This window comes from Harmonia axyridis, chromosome 1, assembly GCF_914767665.1.
Source record: "Harmonia axyridis chromosome 1, icHarAxyr1.1, whole genome shotgun sequence".
Classification (NCBI taxonomy): Eukaryota; Metazoa; Arthropoda; class Insecta; order Coleoptera; family Coccinellidae; genus Harmonia; species Harmonia axyridis.
In genome coordinates, this window is record NC_059501.1 from 61,161,493 (window position 1) to 61,185,116 (window position 23,624).

At 34.9% G+C, this 23,624-nt stretch overlaps 1 protein-coding gene across 2 annotated transcripts; it reads left to right on the top strand.

Annotated features, from left to right (window-relative positions):
* The first annotated feature begins 27 nt into the window (after positions 1-27).
* Positions 28-23,610, top strand: LOC123671197 (alpha-tocopherol transfer protein-like). 2 transcript variants are annotated; one of them, XM_045604916.1, is made up of 6 exons: positions 28-318; positions 2,445-2,589; positions 6,631-6,874; positions 8,771-8,881; positions 20,784-20,886; positions 23,400-23,610. In XM_045604916.1, exons 1-6 carry the CDS (start codon positions 174-176, stop codon positions 23,528-23,530), a joined length of 879 nt encoding a protein of 292 aa, XP_045460872.1. In that variant the 5' UTR covers positions 28-173; the 3' UTR covers positions 23,531-23,610. The 2 variants fall into 2 exon arrangements, with proteins under 2 accessions (XP_045460872.1, XP_045460874.1); XM_045604918.1 differs by having other exon boundaries at positions 67-318; positions 8,774-8,881.
* The last annotated feature ends 14 nt before the right edge of the window (positions 23,611-23,624 follow it).

The following is a 23,624-nucleotide window of genomic DNA, read 5'->3' on the forward strand; positions in this document are numbered from 1 at the left end:
CAAAGATTTCAATAGCTCCCGCACATTGATTTATGTAAGAGATATTGAAATGTTTATCTTTTTCTCATTCGTTGGAATAAATTGCATATAATTTATCAGTGCATGCAGTTTCGGTTAGTCATAAATGTGTGGATTTATGTATTCTCCGCCGAGTGTTTCAAACATTTAGTGAAATGGAGTTAGCAAAAAAATTAAGTGATACCAGAAATCAAGTTTTATTAGCTTTTGAATTAACTGAAGAAGACGTCAATGGATATATGACCGAATTGAAAAATTGGTTAAAGACTCAAAAGCATCTACCCTCAGACTTGTTGAAAGGCAAGAGAAAGCTCTTTAGTTTTTTAAAATAGTTTTTGCATAACTTGTTCTCAAAAACACTTATGAATTAAAAAAAATTGAATATGTTGATCATCCTCAATTGAAACAAGACCTAATTATTATTAATAAATGCACACTTTTTAACTAATTCAATTTCAATCGTATATTGACTTAGCATTATTCTGCAATATGTTGAATGATAGAATTCTTAATTTTGGTTTATCATTTTTAAAATGAATTTTTCAGATATTTCAAAACAAACTTTTTTCTGAATCTTTCACATTCATTCATGCGCAATAATATACAGGGTGATTCAATGCAATGGCCTATAAGACGTTTATGGAGAATTAATCATAATGTTCTGTTGAATATTGGGGACAATGATATTTCTCCTTAAAATATTTTCAGACCTCTTCAACTTCCGGTTATACCGGAAACAGACTAGTAATTTCTTATTTCGAATGGCACATCCTGTATATTATTGCATCATTAGATAGCTTATTTGATGAGAATTTTAATAATATGCCATAACTTTGGGAATAAACTCAATGGTTCATCAATAAAGTGTTAATTAGGTGCAAATTCACTTACTGAGTTGATATTAGTTACTATTTGTGATGAGCTGTGCGTACGAGCTCAAATACCTAGAAAAAGTAATGGAAACGTCTTAATTGAAAAAGAAATGATTGTTTTTGTCTCGCATTCTAGTTCACATTTTTAAGTTGCGAATGAAGAAATGCGCAACACAAGTGATTTCAAAACGAGGGGTGCCCAGCACACTACAGTCGTTATGTTAGGAATTATTTGAACCACACATATCCTCACCGGTGGTCGGTGGATCGGAAGGAGCGGTGAAATTTTGTGGCCTCCCCGTTCACCAGACCTAAATACTCTGGATTTTTTGTTTGGGTTGTTTGAAAATTAAATTTATTCCAATCATATAAGAGATGAAGCTAAACTATGGGACCGCATTCGTATTTCTGTAGCCAAAATAGCTGATACTTTAAAAAGATCACCACATTGTTCATTTTTCTGATTTCTATACAATAGACTTGTTGATATTGAAGCTTCTGGGCGCATATTATTTAAGGAGTAACTTAAATTTTTCAATAGAATTTTTCGATAAGTTACAGCAGAATGGAAGATTTTGTGGAGAAGGTGAGAAAATCAGTTTTTCACAGAAATGTTCCATTTTCGATAAACATTTGATTTTTTTTTCTGAATGAGGTTATCACCTGTATTTTACCTTTTCGGAATCATCACAGAATAGGCAAATTTTTAACTTAATATTCAGATAAGGTCCAGTGCTTTTTTTTTCACACCCTCTCAGATCGAATCAGATACAAATAAAAACAAGAATATTTCGTGGTTGCGGAACTTTAGAAATTGGACTGGACTGGGAGTTGAACAACTATTCCAAGCAGCGAAAGACAGAAACCAGTTCAGTCAAGTTGTCATGGAGATAGCCCACGCCTGAAGATTGGCACGGCACCGAAATAAGAAGAAAACGTGAATTTTAAAATTTTTTTTCCGAATTCCTGTTTAATATTAAGTGCTATTTTTCAGTGCATAAATTGAAGCAATCATTCAACAATAGTCACGGAAAAAACTGATTCGAAAAGTATTCAATTGTACCTATCGCATGAGAGAAAGTATTTAAAATGAAAAAATTCAACATTTTCATAAGACATCAAATATCTCAAAAACCGTGAGACTTTCATATGAACGAATGTTTCACATCAGGTAGAGCATATTCTGATCTACATTTCGTTTTCGTTTGACATGGTCTTTTTGAGACACCCTGTATATATTGGAGAAACTTTTTTAACAATGACCATTTGAAATTTTAGAAAAGTTAATTTCAGCACCCTAAATAAACGGTTGAATTTAGAGCAGCGATGCAATGAAGACATTTGATCAGCATCACGAGTGTTAAAACTAATAAAAATTCGAGCAAATTCACCGAAAACCAATTTCAAATTTCACTTTGATGCGTTGCGTCGTCTTTTACACATACAACCAATCTTATCTTGAATAGAAACAATTTTCATTGAATTTATATTTAAAAATTATTGTTATAAATGTATTATTTAAATAAATCAATGCACTGAAACTCTCTTTTCCAGATGATCTTCTCGAAAGATTTCTACTAAAGAACAAATTTTCTCTTGAAAAAACCAAAACAAAAATTGAAAATTATTGTACAATTAGGAGCAAGTATAGGAAATTCCAACAAAATTATGTCGAAATTATTCCTTCGAAGGAGCACGCGTGAGTATCTGTTCAATAATTGAATGTTTATAATGTCGGGATATTATTGAAAATATTCAAAGGTGGGCTTTGATGGTAACTACGATTATTAACATCGGTATAATCACCACGGTCGGATATTTGAAGCAAGGATTAAAATAATATCAGACAATAAGTCCAAAGTTCGGGAATGTCAATATACTAGTTACGTAGAAAATAAAAAGTCAGTTCTTTTGGTAAATGTGCCATAGATAAAAACTGATGAAAAGCGCGTTTTCAAAATTTCTAAAAAAAGACAAATGACTAATTTGAAGCTATAGGCAAAGCCGTACAATCTGTTGGAAAAAAATATTTGTCAAAATCTGGGTTTTTGCGATCCTGAAAAATATACATTTCAATGTCTACGTTGAACATCAGCAACTCTTCTGCCAGAAGCTGGAGCCAGCTACACTGAAACGTATGTTCCTGAAGGGTATAGAGAGGACAGTAAACTTCATAAAATGAGTTTTCAAAAATACATACTGTCATGCCTGTCAGCAAGTCTGGGTTTTTCTTTACTGAAAGTTGATAACCAGACAATGAAACATGAATCCATGTTTGCTCCAGGCAATCTAATAATCAAGGAATCATTTCAGAGTTGCCAAATATTCCATATTTATTCGTAAAAATATTTCTAATAGTGATATAACTTTGTTAGGTAATACAATTTTTTGAATTTATATAATACAAAATAATTTCCCTATTTACATTATTCCCAAGGGTAATAAGTATGAGTGGGTATACTTATAAGACCCAACATCGGTAACTTAGCAGTAAAACCAAAATAACAAGCTGGTATTACATTATTAATAAATACTATACACATCATCAAAAATTCATTTATTTTGACAGTTAGTTGGAGAGCAACTGTATATATATATATATATATATATATATATATGAGATGTAATTTATTATGATGTCATTGTTGTCGATTAATTTATGCGTAGATGAGAGGTTCAGATGATATGTTCCTCCTAAAATTTGTCATAAAAATTAGAGTATTTAGTTTACATATAGCGAGTAGTGCGTTGGAGACCATTCCCGTCTCAAATTTAAAAATATTACATATATCTTTAGCGCAACTAGGGAGGAAAGGCTTTGGGGTTGCAGTCCTCCAAAAATACCAACAATTTGGAAAAAGTTTGTCAATGAAAAGAACATTATGGCTCTAATGGATTTTCATTCATTATTTATAACCCAGCATCAGAGCCATCGCTAGGCCCATTTTACCGCCCTAACAGAAGCTTACTCTATTAATTCGTTCTTCCAGTAATCCAGATTTCCAGAAAAAGTAGATAATGCCGCCCTCCATTAGTTAATGCCCCTCTAGAGTGGGCCCTGCAGTTTCAAGTTCCTAGCTCAGTTTCGATTTTGGAAAAAGCTTGAAAAATTTTTTTTTCGGCAACCGTCCGGGAAGTGCTCACTTCCCGGACGCTTTTTCTCTGAGAAAGTAGCATTTCCCGGCCTAGTCCGGAAAGTACGTACTTCCCGGACTAGGCCGGAAAAGAATCATAGAATCCATAACAACCCAGATAACGGCTGACAGTTCATATGAAATTAGTTGTCAAAAATTTGCATGTTCTTTGATCGCAATCGTAATAAAATATGGAAAGCAGCAGCGATAGTGTTATTTTACATGGTTGCCGAAAAAATATTGTACGCAACACGCCCGAAAATGGTTTTTTTGGACTCACAGACTTCCAGGACGAGCGTAAGCGAGTCCTGGAATTTTGTCTATTCGTCCAAAAAAACCCTATTTTCCGGACTTGTTACGTAAATTACTATTTTGTTATTATCCAGTAAAATAATAATAAAATAATGATGAGGATGAACCATTATATGATTCGAATGCGCCTTCGCCCAACACTAGTTAATTTGATATAAAAATGAAGAATATTATAAAATAATAGAACGAATTGGTACTAAATAATAAAACTACGTATATTTCTTGAGAAGGATCAGTTGGAAGTGATGATATGAAATTGTTTTCTTATATTCTGCATTCCATTCTGAGGAATCAACATTCTGATTGGAGAATTGAAAAGAAAATAATCCAGAACCCCAAGTGGCAAAAAAATTCGGCAACGTAAAACGAACGCCGACAAGCCTGATGAGTGCATGTGTTTTTTTAGCGTCAATAACTTGTAAACAGCACTATAAGGGGATCATGCCACATCTGGATATGTATGACTATAATGTATAATGCGGCACCTTTGATGGTTTGTGATGTTAATTAAATTTGTCGGTATTCCTTCCTGTTGTTGCTGACTGAATAAAATTTCATTTGGTACTTTGAATTTCTCCATATGTCATTTTTGTTGATCAAGCTTGAAATGCCGCCCTTGAATTTTGCCGACCTAGGCGACCGCCTAACCTGCCTACCTCCTAGCGTCGGCCCTGCCCAGCATCATTCATTGCTTCGATCGGCAAATTTTTGGAGGTTGTTTCTAAAAGATATCCATAAAATTCAAATTTTATTGCCACTGGGTAATAGTTCAGTAGTTGAACACCATGATACAAAGAAATATTATTATTCCTTTGTATCAAGCATCATGGTTGAACACGTCTTACAAAAATACTTCTTGAAGCCGACATAGAGTCCCTTACCCGGCCATTTCTTTTTCGATTTTTTTATTTGTTTTGTATTAGATAAGTATTTATCCATAAAACATGTTCAAAAAATTCTCGCCTCAAATTTGCTGCAAAAAGAGTTGATATTATGACATGTGCCAAATATGGCACAATAAAATTCTACTTATTCAATCAATTTATAAGAAATAGGTTTTATATATTACACTGAAATGAAAGGCATTACATATTTTCGTTTCAAGTGAAAACGTCGAAAACAATTTCGGTCCTTGTTAAGACTAACATTGCATTATTCACAAGAACTTTGCTTTGCTTTCGGGATATTTACATATCTGACAATGTTCGTACCATTCGGGAAAATTTCCTATATTCTCACAATTCTGAAGCAGGTATCTGTGAGAAAGGCAGTGAGAAGTGTGGCTGCAGTGAGAAACTTGGTCGGCCGCGCTTCTTATAGGTATCACATAAGGTCTTGTTAGAATTTCTGCTACGCCAAATTTGAATTAGCAAGTTGTAAATAGCCACTAGATTTTTGGGCTAATAATGTTCGCTTCCAACATATCCAACGATTGCAGCACACCATATTCAGAAAATGGAAACATATTCCCAAGTAAAATTTAACAGATACTTTAGCCTTTATTGCAAACTGTTCCGAATATGGCACAAGTAATAACTTTCGATTAAAAAAAAAAAAGAAAGGTATATCTTTACAGGAATCGAAATGAGGAGCGCCTATCGTATGATGAATATTTTCAGTTTCACTAAAATCCTATTTATCAAGGTTTTTGAACCACCATAACTTTGTATTATTAATACATAGTAACAGTACGCGTAAGCGTCAAATGGCGGTAAAAAATTATGAACGCCGTGAAGTGATTCTGCCGAATGCGTTTACGCTCTCAAACTAATTAATCTGATGGAAATTATGTTGAAAAGGACATGTTCCAAATTTGGCACAGTACGCGATGACAGGTAAACTCTAGATTGATGAAATACAAAATACAATGGCTTGATGGCATGTTCCAAATTTGGCACAATACGCGATGACGGGTTAACCCTAGATTGAGATTTTGGAGTGAAGCTACATTTGTTATTTAAAAAATAGATAATAACGAGTCGTGTATTGATGAAATACAAAATAAAATGGCTTGATGGGTGTTCCATCGACTACAACGGGTAAAAGGTGTTCCATTGAAGAAAATTCGGCTCTGATAGGTTGAATCCGGTTTCGAGCGCAAATACGAATCTTTCTTGAGGAAAGGTAATGAAAATTAGAAAAGCGTTTGAGTACATGTATCCCTCTTGAAGGTGACTATGCTGACGAATAAAGTTGAATTTTTAAGAAAAAAGGTGTTTTTACTGATAATGCTTGAAACTTGTTGAGTGAAGTGTTAAATTATAGTACATCTTTTACGATTTGAAACTTTTCAGATTCCCTATACCAATGTTCGAAGTATGTAATGATTTGCAGAGATTAATAATATGTAGAATTCCTGATGAGGCAAAATTCGACTTTCCTAGAAGTATAAGATCGGTATTACTCATGCTGGAAATAGAAAGTAGGCTGGATTATAGCTGCGGAGACAAGTTCCTTGTAGATTTAGCAGGAAGCACAGCTAAGTTGATAACTAAGATCAACTTTTTACTTTTGAAAGATACCATCAACCTAGCAATTGTAAGTAATTATAATATATCTCTTCCCCAAAATTAGCCGGATTGTTTGATATGATACCATTTTGTTTCATTTTGTAATATTGATATTAATGGTTAATAGCCAGACATAACGAGGTAAATGTTCCATCTTGATCACTTTCAAATGCACTTTTCATAAGCACTTGTTTTTATAGTTGATTCGCCGTAAGCCTTATGTATACAGGGTGGCCACTTTTTCAATGGGATTGTATTGATAACTTTTAAACCATAAGAGTTAGAAGGTCGGTCAAATGGAGAAAAAGTTGCATGCATAGAAGCATTATCAAGCAGTTCAAACAAATCGAGATTATCAAGTCCGGTTTTCGAGATATCATAAGAAAAGTAAATTATGTCATTTTGATTTTTCTTTTTTTCCCACTTCATTTCAAATATCATCAAAAAATGTTACAGGAATTTTTTATTCGACAGTAAATTATCCTCAATTTGACGTAATCAGATTTCGTATCCAACGTTTCGTACTCTCTGGGCCACCCTAAACCTCATTTTTTTCAATACGGACCTGCATATTTTATGACATTTTTCGAAATAACTTTTAACGCTGAATTCAACGATATATCATACAATGTCATTCAAAGTAGATTTTCAGGTGATTTTGACCCTCATCCAAATTTAATGGTGTGTATGTAAGAAAAAACAAGTCTATTAACGATATCAATGTTCTGACCCAAATTCAATCGAACCCAGAAAAAAAATCGGGAACTGTGGCCAGTGAATGGAATTTTTCAAAAACTACTGTTAATAAAATAGTCAAGAGACGCGAATACAATGATTTTAAATTTGAATACCAAGCCTTGCAAAAATTATATCGTAATGATCTCAAAATAAAGTTCGATTCTGTAATTTGTTTCAACGGAACAAATTACATTCTCAATTTTCTCGCGAGGTATCACTATTGTTGTATTTACCATTTGTTTCAACGGAACAAATGGTAAATACAACAATAGTGATACCTCGCAAGAAAATGGAGAATGTTTTTGAAGGTATTCAAGGAGACCAAACAAGCAAATGTATAAGAAGTATGGGTTCCAGAACCGTAAAGTGCATTTTACAAAACGGTGGACATTTCGAACATTAACTTCATAAATTTTCATTTACTTTCGAATAATCATTTGATTTTTCTTTCATTAAATGATACTTTCGTTTAATTATTATGAATTGAAATATTTAAATAATTATTATCAAAGAAGAACCAAGAAACCAGTATACTGGTTTCTTGCTTTGATTCTAATATGTTCCATTTAGTTCAAGATGGGTAAGTTGATTTTCTTATCGAAATTTATTGCATTTTGCATGTTGTTAATTAAACTAAATGAAGGTAATACAGATCCGAACCAAAGAAAATTGGATAAGGGTCAAAATCACCTGAAAATCTACTTTGAATGACATTGTATGATATATCGTTGAATTCAGCGTTAAAAGTTATTTCGAAAAATGTCATAAAATATGCAGGTCCGTATTGAAAAAAATGAGGTTGAGGGTAGCCCAGAGAGTAGGAAACGTTGGATACGAAATCTGATTACGTCAAATTGAGGATAATTTACTGTCAAATAAAAAATTTTTGTAACATTTTTTGATGATATTTGAAATGAAGTGGGAAAAAAGAAAAATCAAAATGACATAATTTACTTTTCTTATGATATCTCGAAAACCGGCCCTAATAATCTCGATTTGTTTGAACTGCTTGATAATGCTTCTATGCATGCAACTTTTTCTCCATTCGACCGACCTTCTAACTCTTATGGTTTAAAAGTTACCAATACAATCCCATTTAAAAAGTGGCCACCCTGTAGAACATTTTTTGATGTATAGAACATTTTTTGATAACCATTCTCAAAATAAAATGTACACTTTTTTTCAGAAGGCCTATTCAGCTAGGGTTAAAGCTGTGCACTTCATAAACAGTCCAAAAATAATTAAAGTTTTAATGGCCATTTTGAAAACCATTGTTCCTGGAAAAATATTTAACAGAGTAAGTAAAAGTTTTTTTATAAATTAATAATCAAATTAATTCAATGCGGCACTGAACAAGAAAGTTGTTTTTTTTCTCGGCCGATTTTGCGAGGGATAATATAATTACAACACAGTACAATTTCCGAAAAGAAAAAATATATTTTTTTGGAATTTGTTCATCGTATGTTAATGTGCCTTAGTGGTCAAAGTCATGAACTTTTTTTCTAATCAATTAAAGGAAAAGTCTCTCCGTCTTCTCTTGACTTTATTCAATAAACATTCTGACTGACACTCGTTTCAATCTAGGTTTCAACTCTTCGAAGGCTCGTCACCGATCAGATCGCTCAATCATTTCGTCTAAGATGTCCAAGACATTTTTAGACATGATTTTAGATTTCGGTTGTAAATATATAAGGTGTGTGAATAAGTCTTTCCCGTTTTTTTTCAAATTTTGAGCCCTTATTGTGAAAAAATGGTTACAAATGAATTATTGAAAGTATTGGCCATCGCTAGCTACAACTTTTCCCCATCTTTCTGGCAACATACGAATCCCGTTGCGAAAAAATTCGACCGGTTTGGCCTCTATCCAGTCATCCACCCATTTTTTGGCTTCCTCGTAGGAATGGAAGTGCTGGTCAGCCAGGCCATGCGTCATCGATCTGAAGAGATGGTAATCAGACGGAGCAATGTCTGGACTATACGGCGGGTGGGGTAGGACTTCCCATTTGAGCGTTTCTAAGTATGTTTTCACCGGCTGTGCAACATGTGGGCGAGCATTGTCATGTTGCAAAATAACTTTGTCGTGCCTGTCGGAGTATTGTGGCCGTTTTTCTCGCAGTGCGCGGTTCAAACGCATCAATTGTCGTCGAAAGACCTCGCCTGTGATCCTTTCATTCGGTTTCAGAAGCTCATAGTAAACCACACCTAGCTGGTCCCACCATATACAGAGCATGAGCTTGGCGCCATGAATATTTGGCATGGCCGTCGATGATGATGCATGGCCGGGTAGTCCCCATGATTTTCTTCGCTTCTGATTATCGTAACGGATCCACTTTTCATCGCCAGTCACGATACGATGCAGAAAACCCTTTCTTTTATGTCGCTGAAGCAGCTGTTCGCAAGTGAAAAAACGCCGTTCGACGTCTCTCAGCTTCAGTTCGTACGGCACCCAATTTCCTTGCTTTCGGATCATTCCCATGGCTTTCAAACGCTTGGAAATGGTTGTTCGGTCAACTCCCAATGCTTCAGCAAGTTCTTCTTGCGTTTGACACGAATCTTCATCAAGCAAAGTCGCCAATTCTTGATCTTCAAAGATTTGCGGCCGCCCGGAACGCTCCTTGTCTTCCACGTCGAAATCGCCACTTTTGAAGCGTCGAAACCATCCGCGAACACTTGAATCATCGACACAACCTTCTCCATAAGCTTCCTGAAGCAACCGATGCGCCTCGGCAGCAGATTTCTTCAAATTGAACCAATAAAGTGAAACTTCCCGCAAATGACGTCGACTCGGCTCAAATTTCGACATTTTCACGATTTCAAAAATTTATGGTGCGAAAAAATTTCAACTAATGTGTTAGTGTGGAATTGTTGACAGATGAATAAGCTTTGATTATGACATATGTAACCATTAAATACTCGCACAGTATTGGTGGCGCCATCTCTTACAAAAAACGGGAAAGACTTATTCACACACCTAATAATTCAACAACTTCAAGCTACGTGCAGAATTTCAAGCTGATCACATAATCCAAATTGGGAATACTTGGCTTGAGCTTGACTTGATTTCAAGTCAAGTAGTAGTTTTTCAATCTCAAGTCGAGTCAATTATTTATTTATCGAGTACTTGAATCATATCAAGCAACTTGATTTGTAGCATTTTTGTTGTGTAGTATCACATCAATAAAAAAATGATGAAATGAGAAGAAACCTTGCAAAAAACACTTTTATTCATTAAATTTATAGTATAAAAAAACGAAAAATATCAATTTTTTTTAATAGAAATATAAATTAAATCACTATAAATCATATACAGGGTGTCCCGTAAAGACCACGTCAAACCGAGGGAGAATGTAGATCAAAGGATAACCCACCTGCTATGACAAAATTCCCATTATAAAAGTCTTACCGTTTTCGAGATATTTTTTTTTTTTTGAAAATAATGAATTTTTGCCCCTTTCAATAGTTTTGCCCTTATAGTTGGTACAATTTTACATCTTTCTGGTTAATTTTTTCTGTAAAATATTGCTGAAGAATGATGTTAACGTTTACATTAAAAACATCCTCCGAACATTTTAAAGGGGGGCTGTGAGAAATATTTTTATTGGAAATTTTGTTAGTGGATTATTTTGTTCATGAAGTTTAGCCCATCGTAGTGGAAAAAAATGTACGGAGCTACTGCTGCACATTACACCAATAAATTGTCTATTTTATAGTGATTTCAAAGAGGTATCACACAAGTCATTTGTTATTCAAAGAAAAAAGATATGGCTGTTTTTATCCAAATGGGTACGTTTCTGACAAAATCAAGTTTGTCAATTCTGTTGAGAAATCTTCGATGTTGCATTACTTAGTGAACAATGGCAATTTTTTACGTGCGAAAATATTACTCGCATAATTATTCACCTCAACGAAATTCAATTTTGCCGGAAAATTTTGGAAAACATCATGCAGATCCAGATTTTTTTAATAAGATCATTTGGAGCGACGAGTCTTCCTGTACCGAGGATGGGTACATTAAGACCTAAATCGTCTGGACTTTTAATATTGGGGCTGCCTAAAAGACAAAGTATACGCAACACCCATACGTGATGAAGCCGAATTGCGGATGCGTTCTCTCAATTCGGCTTCATCACGTATGGGTGTTGCGTATACTTTGTCTTTTAGGCAGCCCCAATAATAAAAGTCCATAGGATTTAGATCAGGTGAACGAGGAGGCCACAACATTTCACCTTCTCTTCCAATCCACCGGTGGGGATAAGTTCTATTCAAATATGCGGTAACTTCGAGTTCGTAATGTTCTGGGCATCTATCATGTTGAAACCACAGACTACGTCGCACCGCCAGTGGCACATCTTCCAATAAAATGGGCAGCTGGTTGGTTGAAAATTCCAAATAATTGTTTGCGTTCAGTGATGGCGGTAGTTCGATCGGGCCCAAAATTGCACCATTAAATATTCCAGTCCATAAATTGATCTTGAATAGATATTGTGATCTATCTTCTCTCACCCCGTGTGGATTTATGATATTCCAGCTATGCAAATTGTGGAGATTGATGTACCCATCCTTGGTACAGGAAGACTCGTCGCTCCAAATGATCTTATTAAAAAAATCTGGATCTGCATGATGTTTTCCAAAATTTTCCGGCAAAATTGAATTTCGTTGAGGTGAATAATTATGCGAGTAATATTTTCGCACTTAAACAATTGCCATTGTTCACTAAGTAATGCAATATCGAAGATTTCTCAACAGAATTGACAAACTTGATTTTGTCAGAAACGTACCCATTTGGATAAAAACAGCCATATATTTTTTCTTTGAATAACAAATGACTTGTGTGATCTCTTTGAAATCACTATAAAATAGACAATTTATTGGTGTAATGTGCAGCAGTAGCTCCGTACATTTTTTTTCCACTACGATGGGCTGAACTTCATGAACAAAATAATCCACTACCAAAATTTCCAATAAAAATATTTCTCACAGTCCCCCTTTAAAATGTTCGGAGGATGTTCTTAATGTAAACGTTGAAATCATTCTTCAGCAATATTTTACAGAAAAAATTAACCAGAAAGATGTAAAATTGTACCAACCGTATAGCCATTTTTTAAAATGTATTACCCTATTACGGGTATTTAATTAGTTTGAATAGAGTCTGAAATTATGCCGTAATAATTTTTTCCATATTCGATTTGCATTTTTCACGTATCTACTACCGAAATGGTATGAATGTAGTAGAAGTACTCATGAGGTATCGGTCATCTGAGGAGCAAAAAATTCCATAATAGAGTAATAAATTAGTTTGAATAGAGTCTAAAATTATGGCGCAGTCATTTTTTCCATAATATTCATATTCGATTTGCATTTTTCACGTACTGCCGGTATGAGATTAATGTATCTGGTGTGTGAATAAGTCTTTCCCGTTTTTTTTGAAATTTTGAGCCTTTATTGTGAAAAAATGGTTACAAATGAATTATTGAAAGTATTGGCCATCGCTAGCTACAACTTTTCCCCATCTTTCTGGCAACATACGAATCCCGTTGCGAAAAAATTCGACCGGTTTGGCCTCTATCCAGTCATCCACCCATTTTTTGGCTTCCTCGTAGGAATGGAAGTGCTGGTCAGCCAGGCCATGCGTCATCGATCTGAAGAGATGGTAATCAGACGGAGCAATGTCTGGACTATACGGCGGGTGGGGTAGGACTTCCCATTTGAGCGTTTCTAAGTATGTTTTCAACGGCTGTGCAACATGTGGGCGAGCATTGTCATCAGTGGCGGCCGCTCAGAGGAGGCAGAGGAGGCCGGGCCTCCCCAAATTTTACCGCATTATATTTAATTCTTAGTTCAAGTCCAACTATATTATGTTAACCTAAATCAATAGAATATTCAAATTTCTGGATACTTTTTACCCCAATATTTCATCATATTTATACATTCTCCGCAACAGACTTCAAAACTGAGAAGATTGCGCACCGCTGCACCGTACTACAGGCATGCGATGCGCTAAAGAATACAGCAGACTCCAGACGCGGGTCGCGGAGGCCCAATTCCTCTCTAGTCGCGTTTGTCTTGAACGTAGAATTTAAAATTTCTCCCGATACGAAGCTCCAGCCACTCTAAATGCGAGCTGGATATCACGTGACGGAGGCCAGGTCTCCGTTGACCGAAGCATATATTCGTTTAACCCGAACGGCCCGAACATGATCCACGGCGATTAACGATGGGTCTATATCAGCTGTTTCTGTTTATTAGCGCCAGAATTAGGGAAAGATAAAGATAGGTCAGAACTTTTTATTCCTTTCGGCGTGTGCATTGTGGTTTCGTGTTAGGATTGTTCGGCAAAGTTTGTAGGTAAGGAAGGATATTGGCTGGCTATTCAGATATATTTTATCGAGAAGAATGGAAACGGAAACGTCGGACACTAGAAATGAAAATGATAGTGTCAGTAGGGAACTCAGAGTTACTGAAGATATTGTAGATTTTATTTTGATTAAAAAGTTCAGCCAAATACCTTACGATGACAAAATTTTCATTACCAAAACTATATATTTATTCATTCTTGCACTTGGGTATGCATTTCGCTGGCTAAGTAGATACACTAGTGGTATACCTATTTTTTTGCTTGGCCTCCTCTGAATGAAAGCTCACGAGCCGCCACTGATTGTCATGTTGCAAAATAACTTTGTCGTGCCTGTCGGAGTATTGTGGCCGTTTTTCTCGCAGTGCGCGGCTCAAACGCATCAATTGTCGTCGATAGACCTCGCCTGTGATCCTTTCATTCGGTTTCAGAAGCTCATAGTAAACCACACCTAGCTGGTCCCACCATATACAGAGCATGAGCTTGGCGCCATGAATATTTGGCTTGGCCGTCGATGATGATGCATGGCCGGGTAGTCCCCATGATTTTCTTCGCTTCGGATTATCGTAACGGATACACTTTCCATCGCCAGTCACGATACGATGCAGAAAACCCTTTTTTTTATGTCGCTGAAGCAGCTGTTCGCAAGTGAAAAAACGCCGTTCGACGTCTCTCAGCTTCAGTTCGTACGGCACCCAATTTCCTTGCTTTTGGATCATTCCCATGGCTTTCAAACGCTTGGAAATGGTTGTTCGGTCAACTCAGCAAGTTCTTCTTGCGTTTGACACGAATCTTCATCAAGCAAAGTCGCCAATTCTTGATCTTCAAAGATTTGCGGCCGCCCGGAACGCTCCTTGTCTTCCATGTCGAAATCGCCACTTTTGAAGCGTCGAAACCATCCGCGAACACTTGAATCATCGACACAACCTTCTCCATAAGCTTCCTGAAGCAACCGATGCGCCTCGGCAGCAGATTTCTTCAAATTGAACCAATAAAGTGAAACTTCCCGCAAATGACGTCGACTCGGCTCAAATTTCGACATTTTCACGATTTCAAAAATTTATGATGCGAAAAAATTTCAACTAATGTGTTAGTGTGGAATTGTTGACAGATGAATAAGCTTTGATAATGACATATGTAACCATTAAATACTCGCACAGTATTGGTGGCGCCATCTCTTACAAAAAACGGGAAAGACTTATTCACACACCTGATAGTTGTAGAATTCATGAGATCTCGGTAATCTTAGGTGCAAAAAATTTCTTAATAGGGTAGGTAATAAATTAGCCTAAATTGAGCCTGAAATTATTATGTCAGTTATCTTTACGGTTAAGCTAGCAGAACCCAATCGTATCGTAAATAGACTCCTCAGAATAATTTAACTTACATAATAATTTCAGGCTCAATTTGGGCTAATTAGGGTTTTTTTTAATGAACAAAAATTCAGAAAGTTGGTAATGGGTTCAAAAGTGAGCCTAAAAAGAACATAAAATTATGGTGTAATTTTTAAGAAATCGATTAGCTTGGTGGTTCTGCTAGCTAAACGTTAAGCAGCAGAACCCGCGATTTCTCCGACAATTCAGGAGCCAAAAATTTTTGAATCTTGCAATAAATTAGCCTAAAATGAACCTAAAATTATGGCCTTAACAAAATCAAAAATTCGAAATGGTTCTGCTAGCTTAACGGGGGTTAATTTCGATGTAGATGTGTCTAAAATAGTCCGTGCCAACAATCGACGAAAGGTTTTTTTCTAACAAACTTCTGGAATCTGTCCCATCAATGGTTTACCTGAACATAGTATTTTTTTTTACATTTCTGGTTGTTAGATTTTTTAGAAAAAGTTTATATTACCGCAGATCTATCTTTTATCACCCAATAGTTTTGCCTTTTGCCTTTGATGCAGTAATTCCTCGTTGAAATTTCTCAACAATATTTTTGTGAATGGATTTTGGGAGTCTAAGACGATATGATTTCTTGTTCATTTTGCTAGGTTAGTTTTTTCCAAGAATCAATAATTTATCTTTCATATTTACTTTCTGCCTGATAGCCGTCTCAACTTTTTCACAAAATATGATAAAGAAACAATAATTGAAAGAATTAACAATATGCGTCTGTGTTATGACGACCTGAAATTAATATTTCCCACCTATCCTCTTCTGAGATTATCGGAGTTATGAAATTTCAAATATCGGTTCAATGGAATATGTGATGAACTTTGTGGATTTTGGAATTTGGAATAGGAAACTCATCTTGGTTCGAAGCACGTGTGATGATATTTATCGCAAGATTTTTAAAGGAGTTTGGGAAATAATAAATGGATTAATAAAATTTTTCGTTTTTATTTAATAATCACGGAGTTCATTCACTGATTTCAAATAATCCTTTATTCCTGGTACTACGACTTATTTGCATTTAATTAGTTGGATTTATTATTGTTTATACTCTCAATTAATTAATTCTTTCTACTTTGGCGCTTTTCGTATCTCTTCGAGACGGGAGATTAAAATAACAAGGACAAATGGAATTATAAAAAACAATAAGGAGTTATAAATCGGCTTATGACTTTTCAAATCCCAATTTAATTTTCAAAATATCCTCTAATAATTATAAGAGTTGGAATTTCTCCGTAAAAATTATGTATTCGGTATAGTCTACCATTAGACGAATAGACTTCATGAAATTTTTCATATAGTTTTCAAAAAATACAATTTTTCAATTTGAAAGTAGTGACGCTAACGATAAAGTGATCTGTTCAGGAACAAGTGGTCAAAAAGAATTGCTCCTGGCAGTTTATCAGCTTTGGTACTTTGGAATGAAACAGATGAATTTTTGCGTGTTTACTCTAGGAAGTAGGGCGCTATTCCTGAGTACAAATGTTTGTAGTATTCAAATTTTAACAGATTGCCGGTTAAGGCAATTGTAGGTCCTGGGTGCTGAAGATCTTGTTTACTCGGAACTGTTTTCTCTTTTGCAGTTAGACTGTTAGACTATTAGCATTTTACTGCTCAATCTCAATATAATTCACCTCTGGTGAGCTATTTTGATGTGCTCTAGCAGAGGGCACTCAGGAGGTTTGTGTAATCATTACACAATATCTGTGCCAGTAGAAGTTTGGCTTTAAAACACACTTCCTAGGGAAGTGCCATCTTCGGTCTCTTGTGTTTTCTAGGGGCTTTTTCATCATAGTCGCAAGCCTTCCTTATAAGAGGGTTTGCGTAATTTTTCATCTTACTGAAGGTCTTCACGCTCAGGTCTTTTAGATGGTCGTCTAGGAATGATATTTGCAGGTCTTCATGTATCCCGTACGTTGCTAACAAACCACATGGTGCATTTACGGCTCGTCTCAGGATCGTATTCTGCACGACTTGAAGTCTCTGCAGATGGATCCCCATGACAGTCATGTGTAAGACATGATCGGCCGAATAGTGGACTTATAGAGGAGAAGCTTGTTGGAAAGAGACATTTTGCTGCTTTTGCAAAGCAGAGGTTGCAACGCTGCCGCTGCAATCTTTCCCTTCATCACAGCTGATGTGACGTGTTGTTTCCAAGTAAGCTTCTTAGTCCAGTCATTATAGTAAGTTCACCTCGGAATTCGAGATACCCAGCTGTAAGTCTGTAAATACTTGCATATTGACATCCTAAAAGTTGTCTCGAAACCTACATATGGTAGGGTGTAAGCAACTATTAAATTTCAAGGTCAAAGGCCTCAAAAATCGGTTTTTTGCGCTTTTTTTGGAAATATCTCATTTCCTACGGGTTTTTTGCTATTAGTATTTATTATCAATTTTGTAGAATACAAAATTCTCTACAAATTTTGTCTGAAAACATTTTTTATATGATAAACGGTTTTCGAGATAGAGGGCGGAGAGCGCGCTGTCACACCATCACTTCAGGTCAACCGGTGCCTCCGGTCGAAAACGCGCCATATATAGTTGATGAACTATCGATAAATCAATGATTATAAATAACTGTCAATTTTTATTAACTATTATATTATATTTTATCATTTTTTTCCTAACCTATGTACTTTTTATTATTAATATTAATAACTTCTTACATGATGAAAAAAAAACAAATAAATTATGAATTAATCTTTTTATTAAAAAATATCATTCAATTCATTGATTTTTATTGAAAGTAAAAAATAGAATAAAGGGTACAAAAACTACAATTTATAATTTTAATCATCTTCTTCCTCTTCATCGTCGTCTTCTGGCTGCTGGTAAATTTCAAACTGGTCTTTATTATCATCTTCAACGACATTTGTCTCAAGTTCTTCCATGATTTCGGGGTCAAAGGTTCCATCTTCGTTAATGTCGCTCTGATATGGGTTGAGCATTGAGACAAGCTTGCCCATTACATTGGCCACAAGCTAAAGAGCATTGCAAGCCCTCTTTCCTGCATCCGCATCGCGAACCACAACCACTCTTGCAGTTGCAGAAAATTGTATTTAGCAAACCTTCTGGAGCAGGTGGTAAAATTGTCATGATGGGCTCCAGAAAATCGTTTCGCGTTGCCCAACCCCATACTTGGGGTTCCAAATCATATCCTAACCAAGTTAGAACTTGATAATATACACGGTTGAAATGTTGATGAGCAGCTGCACTTGTTGGTGGAATATTTGAAAGCTGCACAGGTTTATTAAGTTTTGTAGACTTGACGTTATGCATATAACGAAGATGATCGAGACTTTTCACAGATTTTGGAGCATTATAGACTGCCAATAAGGTTTGAGTTCCACTCTCTAATAATCTCTGGGCCGTACAATTTTCTTCTTCAAATGCTGCAGCTAGTTCATCCAAATTTGTCAGTTTCTCAAAAACTTTTAAAAATGATTTTTTTCCCTTTTTAAAAAGTTGTGTCACAGCCACTTAATGCGTGCAGAAATAAAATATATGTTTTGGAATGAGGATAATTATCAAAACTTTTAGTCGAGTATATCTCCGTTTTTACATTTCCTTTCCCAACTTTTTTAAAGAAAATTTCTTGTTCGTAAGACAATGTACGCCCAATTAAAATGACAAGTAAATCAATATCTTGTCCTATTATAACTGCAGTTTTTTTAGACTTTGATTCTTCAATTGCAGTTTCAACAATAAGAACATCCGCATTATCTCTGGTTTGTTTAGTATTAATATTTGCAGCATGTAATTTTTCAATTAACATATTGATGAGCTTATCTTTGTTATTTCAATTTGATAAGAATTTTTCTTGAGTAACTGGTACAACCATTGTTTCATCGAAACAGACTTCATACGTTTTTGAAAGTGCAGCAGTTCTTCTCTGCTGCTCCATAGCTTTTACGTTCTTACTGTAGTCTGAATATCCTTCAAATACAACAATTATTTTGGAACTGTAATGCCTTTGTAAATAATTCATGTATTTATCAAAAATAATAGAAAAAGTATCTTCTCTGCTCCACACAACACGTTTTTGACCGGAGGCACCGATCGCGCTCTCCGCTCTCTATCTCGAAAACCGTTTATCATATAAAAAATTTTTTTAGACAAAATTTGTAAAGAATTTTGTATTCTACAAAATTGATAATAAATACTAATAGCAAAAAAACCGTAGGAAATGAGATATTTCCAAAAAAAGCGCAAAAAAAAACGATTTTTGTGACCTTTGACCTTGAAATTTAATAGTTGCTTACACCCTACCATATGTAGGTTTTGAGACAACTTTTAGGGTGTCAATATACAAGTATTTACAGACTTGCAGCTGGGTATCTCGAATTCCGAGATTTTTACCTAATTTAAGCTTAAATGACTGGACTATCTTGTCAAGTATAAATTTCACAACAAACCAGCTGTTCTAGGAGAGTACGCGGAATGTATCGCCAGCTAAGTGAATTTGAAAGAGGTTGGACTACGGGAGGCGGGATTGTCATTTCGAGAAATCGCTAACCGTACTAACAGAAATCTAACTACTGTTATGAGATGTTATCAAGCGTGGTTTGATAATGCCCAAAACCAATCTGCATTCGCGATTTTTCAAAATCTACACTACAAATAGGTAGTGCTGTTGACAAGAAATCAAGAAAATTCACTAATAGACTAGTCCTGTTCAAAAGCCTTCTAGCCCATCTTGTAGAAGGTTGTGTTTACAATTGCCCCCCCTACAAATCTACATTAATGAAAGGGGTGTCTTCTTTTCGTTAGACAACGTCGGGGAGAAAGACGTGAACCTCAGTTTGATGTTGATCGAGATGAACATACACCGGACAGTAGGCATTATGGTATGGGGTGCTATTGCACATGCAAGTAGGTCACCTTTAGTCTTTATTCGAGGTAACATGACAGCGCTGCGTTACCTTCAAGAAATAGTGAAGCCATATGTTCTCCCTTACCTTAACCGGCTCGAGAATCCAATATTTCAGCAAGATAATGCCCGACCTCATGTTGCCAGAGTTAGTTTAAATTTTTTCGAAGCGAACCATGTGAATCTTTTGCCATGGCCGCCCAGATTCCCCGATAGAGCATGTTTGGTACATCATGGGTAGAAGGCTTGGAAATTTACCTCAGCCCCCACGGACATTGGCGGCTCTGAAACATGAAGTACAGGTAGCTTGGGATAGTATCCCTCAACAAGAAATTGACCATCTTATTGCATCAATGTATAATTGTAACAGTATAATTGCGGCGAACATACACATTATTACCAAATTCATAAAAAAATTGTAAATCCTTCGTTTTTTCTCCAAATTCCAATCATATACCTACTCCTTGCAATACTATCTATGTTTCACAAAAACAAAAAAAAATTAATTTAAACAGCTCCTTCTGGGTGTTGCAGTTTCTTTGCAGTTAGTAAATAACAACTTCCTGATATCTTTATTCATTTGCAGATACATATACACCAAAACTTGGAATCTCTTTACGAATATGTGCCGAAAAGTAATTTGCCTGTGGAGTATGGAGGGGACTTAAAATGCTTGAAAGAATTTCTAGGTAATTTCTTTTTGAAAAATGACTGTTTCCAATATTTTGCTATATTATGGTTTCTGTTCAAGATATTTGAAAAATTCCAAAACTTTTTTTTCAGTGATTTTCATGGTTCATTATACACGTAACAAATCAAAGAAATTAATTACCATTTTAGAGTTAAGAGGAAAGTTGGTGTTTCTTAAATGCGGGACACCCCATATTTTTCAACGCAGTTTTTTGTGCGCAGATTTATAGAATAGCATCCTGTTATCAGTTTTTTTTTAATGTTATAGCTTTCAAAGATATTGAGTTTTTTTACTGAAATTTTTGATGAGACAGCCTATATATAAGTATTTTTCATTGATTTTGTATTTAATTAATTTCGTGTTCATTGTAGAATTAAAATCCAGTCATAAAGTGTTCCATTTAAAAAACACCAACACCAACTTTGATCTATATCTCTAAAACGGTAATTAATTTCTATGATCTCGTACAAGCATCTTAACAGGCCAATTGAAAAGTCCCGGGGTACCATAGTAAACTATTCAGAACTAGTCATAGGTGATTCCACAGAAATTTTAGATCTTTCGGAAACATGAAGTCTACGATACCTTAATATTTATTTATTTATTTATTTAATACATTAATTCTACAAATCATCAATACATTGATATTCCCATAGAAGGAATGTTTTATTTTTAAAAATTAGTACAATGCAAAAGTAAAACACCTCCACTATGAATGTGTCATTTTATAATATTTAAGTGATCTAATAAATAATTTTAATGAATTTTTCTTCTTTACTTCTTCTGATAAGTTGTTATATTCCATTACAGCCTAGTAGATCGGTGAATTTCTGCATAGGTAATAATTAATGTTTTCGTGTTTATATTTAGTTTTTAGAGATCTATATTTAGATAGAGCAATGTAATTAGTTTTTTTTTCGGTATTTTTTATTGATTTTTTCTTTGTTTCATAGGTTTTCAAATCGTTCAATTGTGACTCTTTATTGATAGACAGAATTTTACTTGTCTCAGTTTTTCTGAGGTAGACCTTTTCTTCATTAGCCCAAACGAATTTATAATTGAATTGTTTCCTGAACTCTCTAGCTTCTTTAAAGAGGTATTGGTTTTCCCTGGTAAGTTCGTGATTGATATAGAGAACGTTATCCTCTTGCAATCCTAATTTTTTTGTGCTCAATGTTGTTTTACGTTTTTCTGCTATCACAATTTTTGTATCTTCATAATTTCTGAAAGTTATCCTAATCTTGGCTTTTTCCTTATAACCAACTTTACTACATTCGATATCGTCCCTGTTTATATCCTTTTTCACGAGTTGTACCTTTTTCAATGCAAGCAAGCGTTCTCATCTCTTCGTTCGTTTCAATTTTCTTCTCAAATCCAGATATAATTATATTGTTTTTCAACAATTTTTGTTTCTCATCACTTTTTTTTTATCCGCATTTAAAGCTTCAAGTTGTTTTTTGAATTCTAAATTTTGTTTTTTCAACTCCTCAACTTCCTTTTTGATTTCTGTGACCTCCTGTGTTTGATTACTTATAGTACGCCATATTAAATCCAATTTTTCTGCAAGATCCTCCAATGTCGTATTTCTTTTCCGTTTTTTTTTTTACACTGGCTTTATCGAGCAAGATTCTTCCTTCATTTCATTCTCATCGTCCGATTTTTCATCATCCTCAGAGCCTGAGTCCGCTCCTGTCGATGATTCCTCTACTGTTTCACAGTCTTGGCATCGGGTACAGTACCAATCCAAGTTACCATCCTTTAATTGTCTCAGATCATCCTTTTCCAATTTAGTGCACAGTTCATGAAAATATTTTCTGCAATTTCCAGCACATGGAATCTTGAATTTTGATTTGGGAATTCCCTTGTTGCATTCGCCACATTGTAATTCCTTCTTTATCACTTTCTTCTTATGTTTGGTTTTTTTATTGGTGTTATTATCTCCCATGTTTACTTGTTTTACAGCGAATGTAATTAAAATAGGAAATTCACGTGAACTCCTCTCCTGGATTGAATTTGTGAATTATTTTTGAAGTATAGGATATTTGGGTATGTTTCTTATTTGTATAAATAGTTTCCAAATCTGATTAGTGTTAGATTTTGATAGAATTTAGTATGGGTAGGTATTACCTTAAAAATTCATTTATCATGTTTTCTAGCTGAGAAGATCAACCCGATATAGCAGCCAATATTTGTATCAAATTTCATGAAAAATTTGAAATAAACGAAAAAAGAAAGCCAGTCGGTACTACGCCTGCTATAGCTTTCCCCTAGGGAAAAGCTCTACATTTTTTATTCATGTTTGGATTTTACGAAATCCCAAAATGACAAGTCCAAATTTCAGGGAGGTTAATTTTTTTCCTCAAACAAATTCAAAGATTTATTATTGGAAATATAATACACCAATATCATTTCATACCATCAATTTAAAGCTGTAATTAGCAATAAACACATCATTTTTTTAATGATCTCATAGATCACTAAACATAATAAATAAAAAGGATTCTTTTTTAGCTGACTATGATCGTATTTTTGAAGAATGCCAAGAATTATTTGAAATGGCACTCCATACCACAAGTAATGAGAAGTTGAGAACCATCAATTGTACTCCAGAAGGAACTTTTCGTAAGCTACAGATAGATTGAAATTCTGCAATAGACATTTTGTTGTCACCAAACAACAAAATAAATAAGAATGAAATAAAGTTCACAAAAAATTTCATTCACACCTGACTAAAAA

Excerpts from the sequence above, each read along its gene's own strand:
- LOC123671197 (XM_045604916.1), top strand. The coding sequence starts at position 174 with ATGGAGTTAGCAAAAAAATTAAGTGATACCAGAAATCAAGTTTTATTA. Across the intron at positions 319-2,444 it reads ACCCTCAGACTTGTTGAAAG|ATGATCTTCTCGAAAGATTT; the intron begins GCAAGAGAAAGC and ends TCTCTTTTCCAG. Across the intron at positions 6,875-8,770 it reads ATACCATCAACCTAGCAATT|AAGGCCTATTCAGCTAGGGT; the intron begins GTAAGTAATTAT and ends ACTTTTTTTCAG.